Raw genomic sequence first — 12,354 nt, forward strand, 5'->3', positions numbered from 1 at the left:
AAAATCATTTTGGAACAAACGTTTCCAGACATTTAAATTCTCTGTCGAAATCAATGTGTTAAAAACACAATTCATGACCTAATGGTTAAAGTTACCGCTTGTAAATCAGAATATTGGGCTTTCGCCTCCGGAGATATTTTGCCTTCATCCTATGGCAAAGTTTCCCAAACTCAGTCTTGGGCCCCCCTGGGTGCACATTGTGGTTTTTGTCTTAACACTACACAGCTGATTCAAATAACCTATTCATCATCAAGCTTTGATTATTTGAATCAGCTGTGTAGTGCTTGGGCAAAAACCAAAACGTGAACCCAGGGTGGGCCCCAGGAGCAAGTTTGGGAAACCTTGCCCTACAGTACTGCCCAGCGACACAGTGATTTATGGCAAAGTGGTGGATTGTGGGCATGCACCTGTCATGGAGAAATGCAAACACCAGCTGGTTGACAGAGAGCTGGGCCATCTCTATGCGCTTGTTGATGTCCTCCTCCCACTGGAACATCCAACTCCTCAGCTGCGTCATGTCAGAGTAGACCACCGTTGTCCCAGGGAACATTCGGAAGGACTACCTCCAAATCAACTCTCATCTGACACACCAGGGCTGTCCCCTCAGTGTGTCCCAAGTCGTTTCCACTGAGGTGGATGAATATGATATATTCACGATCACACCTCGCCTTGGCGAGAGAGAATATTTCAAAACCCTTTAACTGAGAACAGCTCATCCATATTTCACACTCCTGTAGTCATCTATCCAGCTCCATTGTTTAATCGCATGGTAAATATTTGCTTCAGTCTTTGTTTCCTTGCTCTCGCCAATTTGCTTTGAGCAATGATCAGTAGGATTATGAGCTGGGATCTTATCAATAAATAAAACCAATAAAACCCACAACATTGTAAGGGTTCACAAGGAGAGCACGTGTTAAACTGTATAATAATGTTACATAATCACCTTCCATGGAAATTAAAATAAATGTTTAAAAAAATCACATTAAAAACAAAAAAATATATGTTATAGGTGAGAATAGGCATTGGTCTAAAGCTGAAAAAGTAAGGAAATTCACATTAGCGGCACAATGCCTATTCCACCCATGCTCTACCAAGGTTTTCCAGCTCACAGCTTTGAGCTACTACAGTATGTTGGTATTGTACTTCAAACTATGTGTAGGCAGGTTGCTTAGCATTCAAACCTTGTCAAACAGCCTAATTCATACTCAGAGGGATAATGGACTTTACAGTGTCCTGCCTATACAATTATGTACACTGGTGTATATATATATATATATATATATATATATAGTAGCAGGTTCAAGGGTGTGGGATTTCCACGTCACCAAGTTCAATAACCAAACACGCACAAGGAGCACAACTAGAATGCAAATGGGGAGTTTATTAGGGAGTTTTGCACACTGGGGAAAAGAGGGGAATTCACCAACCATTTCACAGTCCACAATCTGTTCTCGTTGTCCGTTCCGTTCTCCAGAGGTAATCATAAAACTCGGGTCCTCAGACAAACCGGTTCGGTACACAGTGGGGGTAATCAGACAGTCCAGGTCACAACGGGAAATCACACAGATATTTCTCTCTTCATAACACACGCTTTCCTCTCCGTTCTCTGCCCCTTTGTGCAGGCCGCTTCCTCCTTTATCCCCAAGTCCCTGGCTTAATGATCCACAGGCTCACGTTGTTGGGGCAGGAAGTCCATATAAGGCGGTCCAGCTCCCTAGAGCATCCCTCCTGGAGAGGGCATCGGCATTTCCATGGGCTGTACCTGATCTGTGGACGACAGAGGAAACAAAGGGCTGTAAGGATAGGAACCAGCGGGTGACCCGGGCGTTACTGTCCTTATTCCGTGACATCGAAACCAGTGGTGCATGGTCCGTAACGAGGGTGACGTGCCGTCCCAATAAGTAATAATTCAGCGTCTCCAGCGCCCACTTGATCACTAGACATTCTTTCTCCACAGTGGAATATCTTTGTTCCCGTGGCAACAGCTTCCGGCTAATGTACATGACTGGGTGTTCCTCACCTTCTTGTAGATGTGATAGGATGGCACCCTCCCCTATTTCGGCGCATCGGTTTGTACCACCAGTGGTTTGGAGAAGTCCGGAGTCACCAGCATGGGTCCAGAACACAGTACTCCCTTTAGGTCCTAGAAGGATTTTTCCATCCCCTCGGTCCACGTCACCTGGGCGGGCAGACGGCTCCTGGTCAGATTGTCAGGGAGCTGGCTAGGGAGGCAAAGTGGGGAATAAATCTCCAGTAGTAACTAGTCAACCTCACAAATGTGCGTACCTGCTTCTTGGTGAGGGGGTGGGGTCAGTCCCGAATCGCCTCCACTTTCTTCACCTGGGTTTGACACATCCCCTCCCAATCGTGTACCTCAGCCTCCTGAAGGCCGAGCCGACATTTCTTTGGGTTCGCTGTTAGCCCCGCCTCCCATAAGGCCTGCAGTACCGCGCTCACCTGGTTTAGATGTGTCTCTCACTTGCTTCCATGGATCACAATATCATCGATGTAGGCTGCCGCGTACTCACGATGGGGACGGAGAATCTGGTCCATCAACCTCTGGAAAGTGGCCGGGTCCTGTGCAGCTTCTTGTAATGGAACAGCCCGTCAGGGGTGGCGAAAGCAGTATTCGCTCGTGCCTCGGGAGCTAAGAGCACCTGCCAATAACCCTTCGTCAGGTCGAGCGTGCTGATAAATCGGGCGGTCCCTAGCCGTTCGATTAATTCATACATTCGGGGCATGGGGTAGGATTCAAACTTTGAGATTTCATTTACCTTTCTAAAATCATTACATAAGTGAATAGTGCTGTCTGGTTTCGGCACAAACACTATGGGGCTACACCACTCACTATTCGACTCTGCGATTATATCAGCATTCAACATCGTTTTTACCTCAGTCCTGATAGCCTCTTTGCCTCCGGTATGCGGTAGGGTCTCAACTCCACATTTTTCCCGGTTTCGGTGATGATGCTGTGCTGTAGCAGATTGGTGTGTCCTGATTCACTGGAGAACATTTCCTGGTTCCGGCAGACCAACTCCCTCAACTCCTGATTCTGTGCTCTGCTCAGCTGCTCCCCCAGTGGCACCTTCGCCGGCATGGTCTCTGTGGTAGCCTTCTTTGGTGAAATAGAGTAGAGTACATCACGTGCATTCCCTTTCTTTAGCAAATTCACATGGTAAATCTGGGTCAGATGCCTACGTCCCGGCTGTCTGACCCTATAGTTAACTTCACCCATCTTCTCAAGGGACTTCGTATGGCCCGTTCCATTGGGGCAAAAACGTACATTCTGAGGTGGGGACTAACACCAACACTTTGTCTCCTGGCTAGAAGTCCCTTCGTTGTGCCCCTCTGTTGTACACCCGTGCATGGGCCTCCTGGGCCTCCAGCATATGTTCCCGTACCAGGGACCACAGAGTTGCCATCCGATCTCTCATGTCTTCCACGTGCTCCACCATGGTCCGGTGGGGCGATGGTTGCTGTTCCCGGGCTTCTTTAGCCACGTCCAGCAGTCCTCTGGGTCGTCTCCCGTACAGGAGTTCGAAGGGAGAGAATCCTGTTGACGCTTGGGGCACTTCTTGGATCGAAAACATCAGGTAGGGTAGCAGATGATCCCAATTCTTTCCGTCTGCCTCATCACCTTCTTTAGCATCTGTTTCAGGGTTTGTTTGAATCTTTCCACCAACCCATCAGTCTGCGAGTCATACACTGAGGTGCGCAACTGGGTTATTTTCATCAGTTTGCATAGATCCTTCATGATTCGCGGCATGAAGGGGGTGCCCTGGTCGGTCAATATCTCGTTGGGGATGCCTACTCGGGAGAAGAGCATGACTCACGTGTGATTCCTTGGTGGCCATGGTGTGCAGGAGAATTGCTTCCGGGTACCTGGTGGCATAATCCAGAATCACCTCAGTTGCCCTCGGTTGCTCTTGGGTAGAGGTCCTACCAGGTCCATTGCAATCCTGCTGAAAGGGACTGAAATAATGGGTAGGGAAATTAACCTCTTACATCTAGACGTTCCACTAGCGGAACACCTGGTCCAATATCCAATGATAGGCGTGGCGCGAATTACAAATTCCTCAAAAAAACCCAAACTTCCATTTTTCAAACATATGACTATTTTACACCATTTTAAAGACAAGACTGTCCTTTATCTAACCACACTGTCCGATTTCAAAAAGGCTTTACAGCGAAAGCAAAACATTAGATTATGTCAGCAGAGTACCCAGCCAGAAATAATCAGACACCCATTTTTCAAGCTAGCATAGAATGTCACATAAACCCAAATCACAGCTAAATGCAGCACTAACCTTTGATGATCTTCATCAGATGACAATCTTAGGACATTATGTTATACAATACATGCATGTTTTGTTCAATCAAGTTCATATTTATATCCAAAAAACAGCTTTTTACATTAGCATGTGACGTTCCGAACTAGCATTCCCCCCGCAAACTTCTGGTGAATTTACTAAATTACTCATGATAAACGTTGACAAAATACATTACAATTATTTTAAGAATTATAGATACAGAACTCCTTTGTGCAATCGAGGTGTCTGATTTTAAAATAGCTTTTCGGTGAAAGCACATTTTGCAATATTCTGAGTAGATAGCCCAGCCATCACGGCTAGCTATTTTGACACCCACCAAGTTTAGCCCTGACCAAACTCCGATTTACTATTAGAAAAGTTTGATTACCTTTGGTGTTCTTCGTCAGAATGCACTCCCAGGACTGCTACTTCAATAACAAATGTTGGTTTGGTTCAAAATGATCCATAGTTATATCCAAATAGCGGCGTTTTGTTCGTGCGTTCAAGACACTATCCAAGGGTGACGAAGGGTTACGCGCCCGACGCGTTTCGTGACAAAAAAATTCTAAATATTCCATTACCGTACTTCGAAGCATGTCAACCGCTGTTTAAAATAAATGTTTATGCCATTTTTCTCGTAAAAAAGCGATAATATTCCGACCGGGAGTGGTGGTTTTCGTTCAAAGAGAGAGAAAGTAAACATGGAGTCGACTCGTGCACGAGCCTCAGTCTCATCGTACTCTGACCGGCCACTATCCAAACGCGCTAATGTTTTTCAGCCAGGGCCTGCAAAGCCACGATTCAGTTTTTTGCCGCCTTCTGAGAGCCCATGGGAGCCATAGGAAGTGTTACGTAACAGCAGAGATCCCCTGTTTTGGATAGAGATAATCAAGAAGGCCAAGAAATGGTCAGACAGGGTACTTCCTGTACAGAATCTTCTCAGGTTTTGGCCTGCCAAATGAGTTCTGTTATACTCACAGACACTATTCAAACAGTTTTAGAAACTTTGGAGTGTTTTCTATCCAAAGCTAATAATCAGATTAAATCGGGTACGTTTTTTATCCGGCCGTGAAAATACTGCCCCCTATCCATAACAGGTTAACCTGGGGGGCAGTATTTTCACGGCTGGATAATCATCACCAATAATTGTTATGCTTTTTGTGAACGTTTATCGTGAGTAATTTAGTAAATTGTTAGTAAATTCCCCGGAAGTTTGCGGGGGGGTATGCTAGTTCTGAACGTCACATGCTAATGTAAAAAGCTGTTTTTTGATATAAATATGAACTTCATTGAACAAAACATGCATGTATTGTATAACATAATATCCTAGGTGTGTCATCTGATGAAGATCATCAAAGGTTAGTGCTGCATTTAGCTGTCTTCTGGGTTTTTGTGACATTATATGCTAGCTTGAAAAATGGGTGTCTGATTATTTCTGGCTGGGTACTCTGCTGACATAATCTAATGTTTTGCTTTCGCTGTAAAGCCTTTTTGAAATCGGACAGTGTGGTTAGATTAACGAGAGTCTTGTCTTTAAAATGCTGTAAAATAGTCATATGTTTGAAAAATTGAAGTTTTCGGATTTTAGAGGAATTTGTATTTCGCGCCACGCCCATCATTGGATATTGGAGCAGGTGTTCCGCTAGCGGAACGTCTAGATGTAAGAGGTTAAGGGGCTGCGAAAGTGGTTTTGGTGCCACCTGCTGGCACTCCGGGCAACTGCGGCAGTAATCTTCCACTGCTCTCTTCACCACCGGCCAGTAAAATCGTGCCTTGATCCTGTCTGAGGTCTTCTCCACCCCTAGATGAGCCCCAAGAAGGTGGGAGTGCGCCAAAAGTTCAATAACCAAACACGCACAAGGAGCACAACTAGAATGCAAACGGGGAGTTTATTAGGGAGTTTGCACACTGGGGAAAAGAGGGCAATTCACCAGCCATTTCACAGTCCACAATCTGTTCTCGTTGTCCGTTCTGTTCTCCAGAGGTAATCCTAAAACTCGGGTCCTCAGCCAAATCGGTTCGGTACACAGTGGGGGTAATCAGATAGAAAACACGATCCTATTTGAGACACAAGTGGTTCTGAGCTTAATTCAATATTACACAAGTAAGCTAACAGTTACAGAAATCAGGAATGCAGACAGGCTCTACCTATCTGAGCTACTGTGTCCAACACACCACCACCTATTGTTATGTTGGGCACCAATTTACCAAAAAAGGATGTTATTATGATAAAAAAATTCAATTACATGTTTTGCTAATATAGGCATGGACCACATTACTATAAGGCAAAACATCTCAATCAAGCCTGATGAGCTGGTAAGTATAAAAGCAAAGCATTTAAAAGCAAAGCACCTTTCATTTATAAAAGAAAAGCATGAAATGTTAGCGTAATGGGATAATGTCTTACTGTGGTGTGTGGAGAATACAATACTTTACAAATCATATTATTGTGGAAGCACCTTCTCTAAGAGTTCTCTAAGAGTATGAATTAGGCTGTTTGAGAAGGTTTGAATCCTAAGCAACCTGCCTACACATAGTTTGAAGTACAATACCAACATACTGTAGTAGCTCAAAGCTGTGTGCTGGAAAACCTTGGTAGAGCATGGGTGGAATAGGCATTGTGCCGCTAATGTGAATTTCCTTTCTTTTTTGGCTTCAGACCAATGCCTATTCTCACTTAAAAAGTTGTTTTTTTGTTTTTAATTGTGTACAGCATTGCATAAGTTACAATGACAGCTTTGCATATATTTGTTTAACTAGGCAAGTCAGTTAAGAACAAACTCTTATTTACAATGACGGCCTAGGAACAGTGGGTTAACTGACTTGTTCATGGGCAGAACGACAGATTTTTACCTCGTCATCTGGGGGATTCGATCTAGCAACCTTTCAGTTTCTGGACCAACACTCTAACCACTAGGCTACCTGCCACCCCAAATTACACAGGTTAGGACTGCGGCGGACCGCCCATTAGGGCGTTAGGGGCGGTGGCCCACTTGGGATTGGTAATTTATTAAAATTTGTACTGTATATTATAGAATTTATGGATTATGGATTATGTTTTAAATTCTCATAAAAGTGCGGTAAATATGTACATTTTCCTGTTTCAAAAATATATTGTTCAAAACAAGCTGTAGTTACCTACTACTCTGCCCCTTAGTGACTGCCAGCAGCAGCAGCTCCACCTCCGTGGGTGCACATGCCATGCCAACATTGCTTGGACTTTTTTGCTATGAGGGGAGCTGCCCCAATGAAATTGCAGGATACTATAGCATAAATTACAACCGTACAAAGTAAATGGACCGTCCTTAGGCACTCAAATGTGCGTCTGCTCAGTCAGAACTTCTGGGTCTGCTCTAGTCTCCTCCCAATGAGTCTCTCGTGCCGGACGGCTTTTTTCCGCACTTGAGACTAGATCTGCTCTATCAGGTACAGATGGTGCTAAAGCAAAAAGCTAATTATAATTAACTTGTGAATAAATAATCAAAACAGCCATGGAAGCCTGGGACCTGATAAACCGGACAACTACATCCAACAAGAGTCGAAGGACAGAGGGATACACTAGCTAGGACCTTCTCATTGTGTATCCGGTAGGACAAAAAAGCATGGCCAATTTTGTTCACCCGCATGTTGTTCATAATGTTCTATTGTAGGTGACAAGGCAACATGTTGCGTGGACTAAAACATCATAACACCTTGTGTATCACAAAGCTAGATCAAATTAATTAGCCAGCTACAGTTATTTTGAGAATCATTGAGAAATAGTTTGAAATATTTTTTGGTCAAATTAACCAGTTTTCTATCTTTGATAGCCGATAGCTTGCTAGCTAGTTAGCTCCCATGCCAATTTCAAGTCTTTCTAAACTAATATCTGACTAACTCGGAAATACGAAGTGATGAAAGTTAACTGGCTAGCACACCATGCTTTGTGATACTATCCTAGCTAGCTATCCTGAGTTAGATAATGTGTTTTCAGTTATTGTATCTGAATGCTTATTGCGTTCTCCCTGGTTTCCACTAGTTACCACAGCCACAAAGTCAATATCTATATTGTAAAAGGTCAGGAAAACAACATTTAAGGTGAGGGTTAGGCATAAGGTTAACAGTGTGGTTAATGTCAGGGTTAAGGTTATGTTTAAAATCACATTTTAAGAAGAGAAATTGTAGAAATATGTGGGCTTTATGACTTTGTAGCTATGGTAACAAGTGACGACCGTTCTCCCTGGTGAACTCGTTCGTTCATGAGCTGGCTGCTTGTTCTAAATAGTATAATCTAATCTGTTAAAAACAGTGGTAGCATGTGCAGCAGTGGTTGCAAAAGTGAAATAGGTGTATTTATACTGTTGTTCAAATGCACAGATCGCTTTATATATCTTCTCAAAGAAACTACCGGTAGTTCAAAAACGTGGCATCATATTTCTGTCATGCTGCTTTGTTGACAACTCCAACCACCTGGCGCCCTGGGTATTCAGCCAATCAGCTGCAGCCCCTGGGTTAGGATTACAGACCTTACCTTTGTAAACATTGGTTTCCCATACTGGGTGACCATGGTGCACTGATCACAGTCCACAGTGATGCAGGAGTTGTGGAAAGACTCCTTGGAGTGTTTGAGGATATAGTACAGGTCAGTGACTCCGCCCTCAAACACTGTGCTGAAGTAGCGCGGGATGAGCGTTCGTCCGATAGCTGAGAAAAATAAAAAAAAGAGAGGGGAAATTATTCATAGTTGAAATATGAGACTAAAGTAGTGAAGGGTGAGTGTCTGTCCAATTTAAAAGAGGGAAAAAGAGGATAAAATACATAATTTGCTCATCAAGTAATTGATTAATTTGTAGACTTGAGTTTTTAACAAACTAGCTTTTGTATGATAGCCATGCTCTATTATAATGAGTAGGTACCTGACAAAGACCTATAGGTGAATGGACAGTGTTACACCATGTACCTATATGCTAACTGGTTTTAGTCATTACTGATCTGCTTTCCTTTGTCTAGTTGTGAAGTGTCCACACAGTAACAAAACATTTGTTTTGCAAAATTTACTTGTTTGCCTGTTTAGTGAGGGATTGATTCCATGCAATCAAAACCTGGACAGTCTGGTGAGAAAGCTACAGGAAAGCTGTAAATGTTTACTAGAGAATGCTAAAAGAAGTCAAAGCGCAGGAACAGCGTGGATTTAGAGTTTGACAAAAACAAGAGAAAGAGAGAGAGAGAGAGAGCACGGGAGGAAGAAGAATGTCAGTGTCTTTTGCCCTCAGGCTTCCTTTCTTCTCTTCCCTCTGTTCTCTGTCAACTATTTCTCTGTTTAAAGGAATATAATGGAGGATATGAAAGGACGATGCTTTAGGATACACTGTGACTTTATGCAAAACAGACAGGATATCTCTTCATTACGATATCACAAAACTATATCTCTTCATCACATTATCAGCTTGTCTGGGAAGTGAATGTGTAACAAGGAAAGGGAAATAAAACTTCATTTAGAAATGTCCCCCAAAGATGATAGTGGCTGAGGCTCCTGAGGTTATGACACTGCAAAGAGAGAGAGAGAGAGACAAAGAGAGAGAGAGAGAGAGAGAGAGAGAGAGGGAGCGGGACAGAGGGAAAGGAAGTACCCGTGACTGGCATGTTTTTTCAAATTCAATAATACCGAGCATGACTAAATAAAGATATAAAATGTTTGGCAGTGTGTGAGCAGTGGCTGGAGGATGGAGGGAGGAAGGGAGAGAGGGAAAGGAGGGAGGAAGAAGGAGGGTGAGCAGTGGCTGGAAGAGGGAGGGAGGAGCTGCAGCCCCAAGTCGCTGTGTGTGTAAATGACGCTCTGCCCTCATAGTTGAAAAAGAAAGTGAGCACCAGGAGCGGAGCTGACTGCTAAGGAGATTGGAGAGAGACTTAGAGGGAAAGAGAGGAGATGGGAGAGAGGTACAGGTAGAGAGAGGAGATGGGAGAGAGACTTAGAGGGAGAGAGACTTATAGGGAGAGAGAGGTAATGGGAGAGAGGAGATGGGAGAGAGACTTAGAGGGAGAGAGGTACAGGTAGAGAGAGGACATGGGAGAGAGACTTAGAGGGAGAGAGACTTAGAGGGAGAGAGAGGTAGAGGGAGAGAGGAGATGGGAGAGAGACTTAGAGGGAGAGAGAGGTAGAGGGAGTGAGACTTAGTGGGAGAGAGATGTAGAGGGAAAGAGAGGAGATGGGAGAGAGAGGTAGAGGGAGATAGGAGATGGGCGAGAGAGGCAGAGGGAGAGAGAGGCGATGGGAGAGAGGTACAGGTAGAGAGAAGAAATGGGAGAAAGAGCTACAGGTAGAGAGAGGAGATGGCAGGGAGAGGTAGAGGGAGAGAGAGGAGATAGGAGAGAGAGCTGTTAGAGAGAGGTAGAGGGAGCTAGAAGAGATGAGAGAGAGAGATATAGGGCGAGAGAGAAGCGACGGGTGAGAGAGGTAGAGGGAGGGAGAGGAGATGGGAGAGAGAGGTAGAGGGAGAGAGAGGTAGAGGGAGAGAGAGGAGATGGGAGAGAGAGGAGATGGGAGAGAGAGGTAGAGGGAGAGAGAGGAGATGGGAGAGAAAGGAGATGGGAGAGAGAAGAGATGGGAGAGAGAGGAGATGGGAGAGAGAGGTAGAGGGAGAGAGAGGAGATGGGAGAGAAAGGAGATGGGAGAGAGAGGAGATGGGAGAGAGAGGTAGAGGGAGAGAGAGGAGAAGGGAGAGAGAGGGAGAGAGAGGGGATGGGAAAGGTAGGAAAGAGAGAAACCTAGATATGTTTCTAGCACACATGACCTACCCAGAGGCTTCAGTAGAGAGGAGGTGGAAGAGGTAGAGGGAAAGAGAGGAGATGGGAGAGAGAGGAGATGGGAGAGAGAGGTAGAGGGAGCTAGAAGAGATGGGAGAGAGAGGTAGAGAGAGAGGAGGTGGGAGAGAGAGGTAGAGGGCGAGAGAGAGGCGACGGGTGAGAGAGGTAGAGGGAGAGAGGAGATGGGAGAGAGGTAGAGGGAGAGAGAGGAGATGGGAGAGAGAGGTAGAGGGAGAGAGAGGAGATGGGAGAGAGAGGAGATGGGAGAGAGAGGAGATGGGAGAGAAAGAAGATGCGAGAGAGAGAAGATGGGAGAGAGGTAGAGGGAGAGAGAGGAGAAGGGAGAGAGAGGGAGAGAGAGGAGATGAGAGGAGATGGGAAAGGTAGGAAAGAGAGATACCCATATATGTTTCTAGCACACATAACCTACCCAGAGGCTTCAGTAGAGAGGAGGTGGGAGAGGTAGAGGGAAAGAGAGGAGATGGGAGAGAGAGGAGATGGGAGAGAGAGGTAGAGGGAGCTAGAAGAGATGGGAGAGAGAGGTAGAGAGAGAGGAGGTGGGAGAGAGAGGTAGAGGGTGAGAGAGAGGCGACGAGTGAGAGAGGTAGAGGGAGGGAGAGGAGATGGGAGAGAGACGTAGAGGGAGAGAGAGGAGGTGGGAGAGGTAGAGAGAGGAGATGGGAGAGAGGTAGAGGGAGAGAGAGGAGATGGGAGAGAAAGGAGGTGGGAGAGAGAGGAGAAAGGAGAGAGAGGTAGAGGGAGAGAGAGGAGAAGGGAGAGAGAGGAGATGAGAGGAGATGGGAGAGGTAGGAAAGAGAGATACCCAGATATGTTTCTAGCACACATGACCTACCCAGAGGCTTCAGTAGAAGCTTTGCATGAGGAGCCTCAACCAAAACATATCCCACAAAATAACACTGCACACCCCACCAAAGACACACTGATAGAGCGTGTAATGGCAGGCGCGGAATGGCAGGCGTGGAATGGCAGGCGTGGAATGGCAGGCGTGTAATGGCAGGCGTGGAATGGCAGGCGTGTAATGGCAGGCGTGGAATGGCAGGCGTGTAATGGCAGGCGTGGAATGGCAGGCGTGGAATGGCAGGCGTGGAATGGCAGGCGCGGAATGGCAGGCGCGGAATGGCAGGCGTGTAATGGCAGGCGTGGTAAACAGTGTACCATTTCAAGCTCCATAGTCCAATGTTTCCCCTTCATATTTTTTTAGGCGGAGTGCAAAGAGATCCAAAGTATCTGAAGCTATTAT

General features: G+C 45.5%; 1 protein-coding gene across 5 annotated transcripts in view; it reads right to left on the minus strand.

Moving 5' to 3' along the window:
* Nucleotides 1-12,354, minus strand: part of LOC106604537 (LIM domain-binding protein 2) — a 100,491-nt gene that overhangs the window by 33,247 nt on the left and 54,890 nt on the right. For all 5 annotated transcript variants that reach the window (XM_082975117.1, XM_014199261.3, XM_082975115.1 and 2 more), the window contains exon 3: nt 8,821-8,993. In XM_082975117.1, the coding sequence (XP_082831243.1) occupies nt 8,821-8,993 (173 nt within the window). The remainder of the gene's footprint in view (nt 1-8,820; nt 8,994-12,354) is intronic.

The sequence above is a fragment of the Salmo salar genome, chromosome 05 (genome assembly GCF_965601325.2).
Source record: "Salmo salar chromosome 05, fSalSal1, whole genome shotgun sequence".
Taxonomy (NCBI): domain Eukaryota; kingdom Metazoa; phylum Chordata; class Actinopteri; order Salmoniformes; family Salmonidae; genus Salmo; species Salmo salar.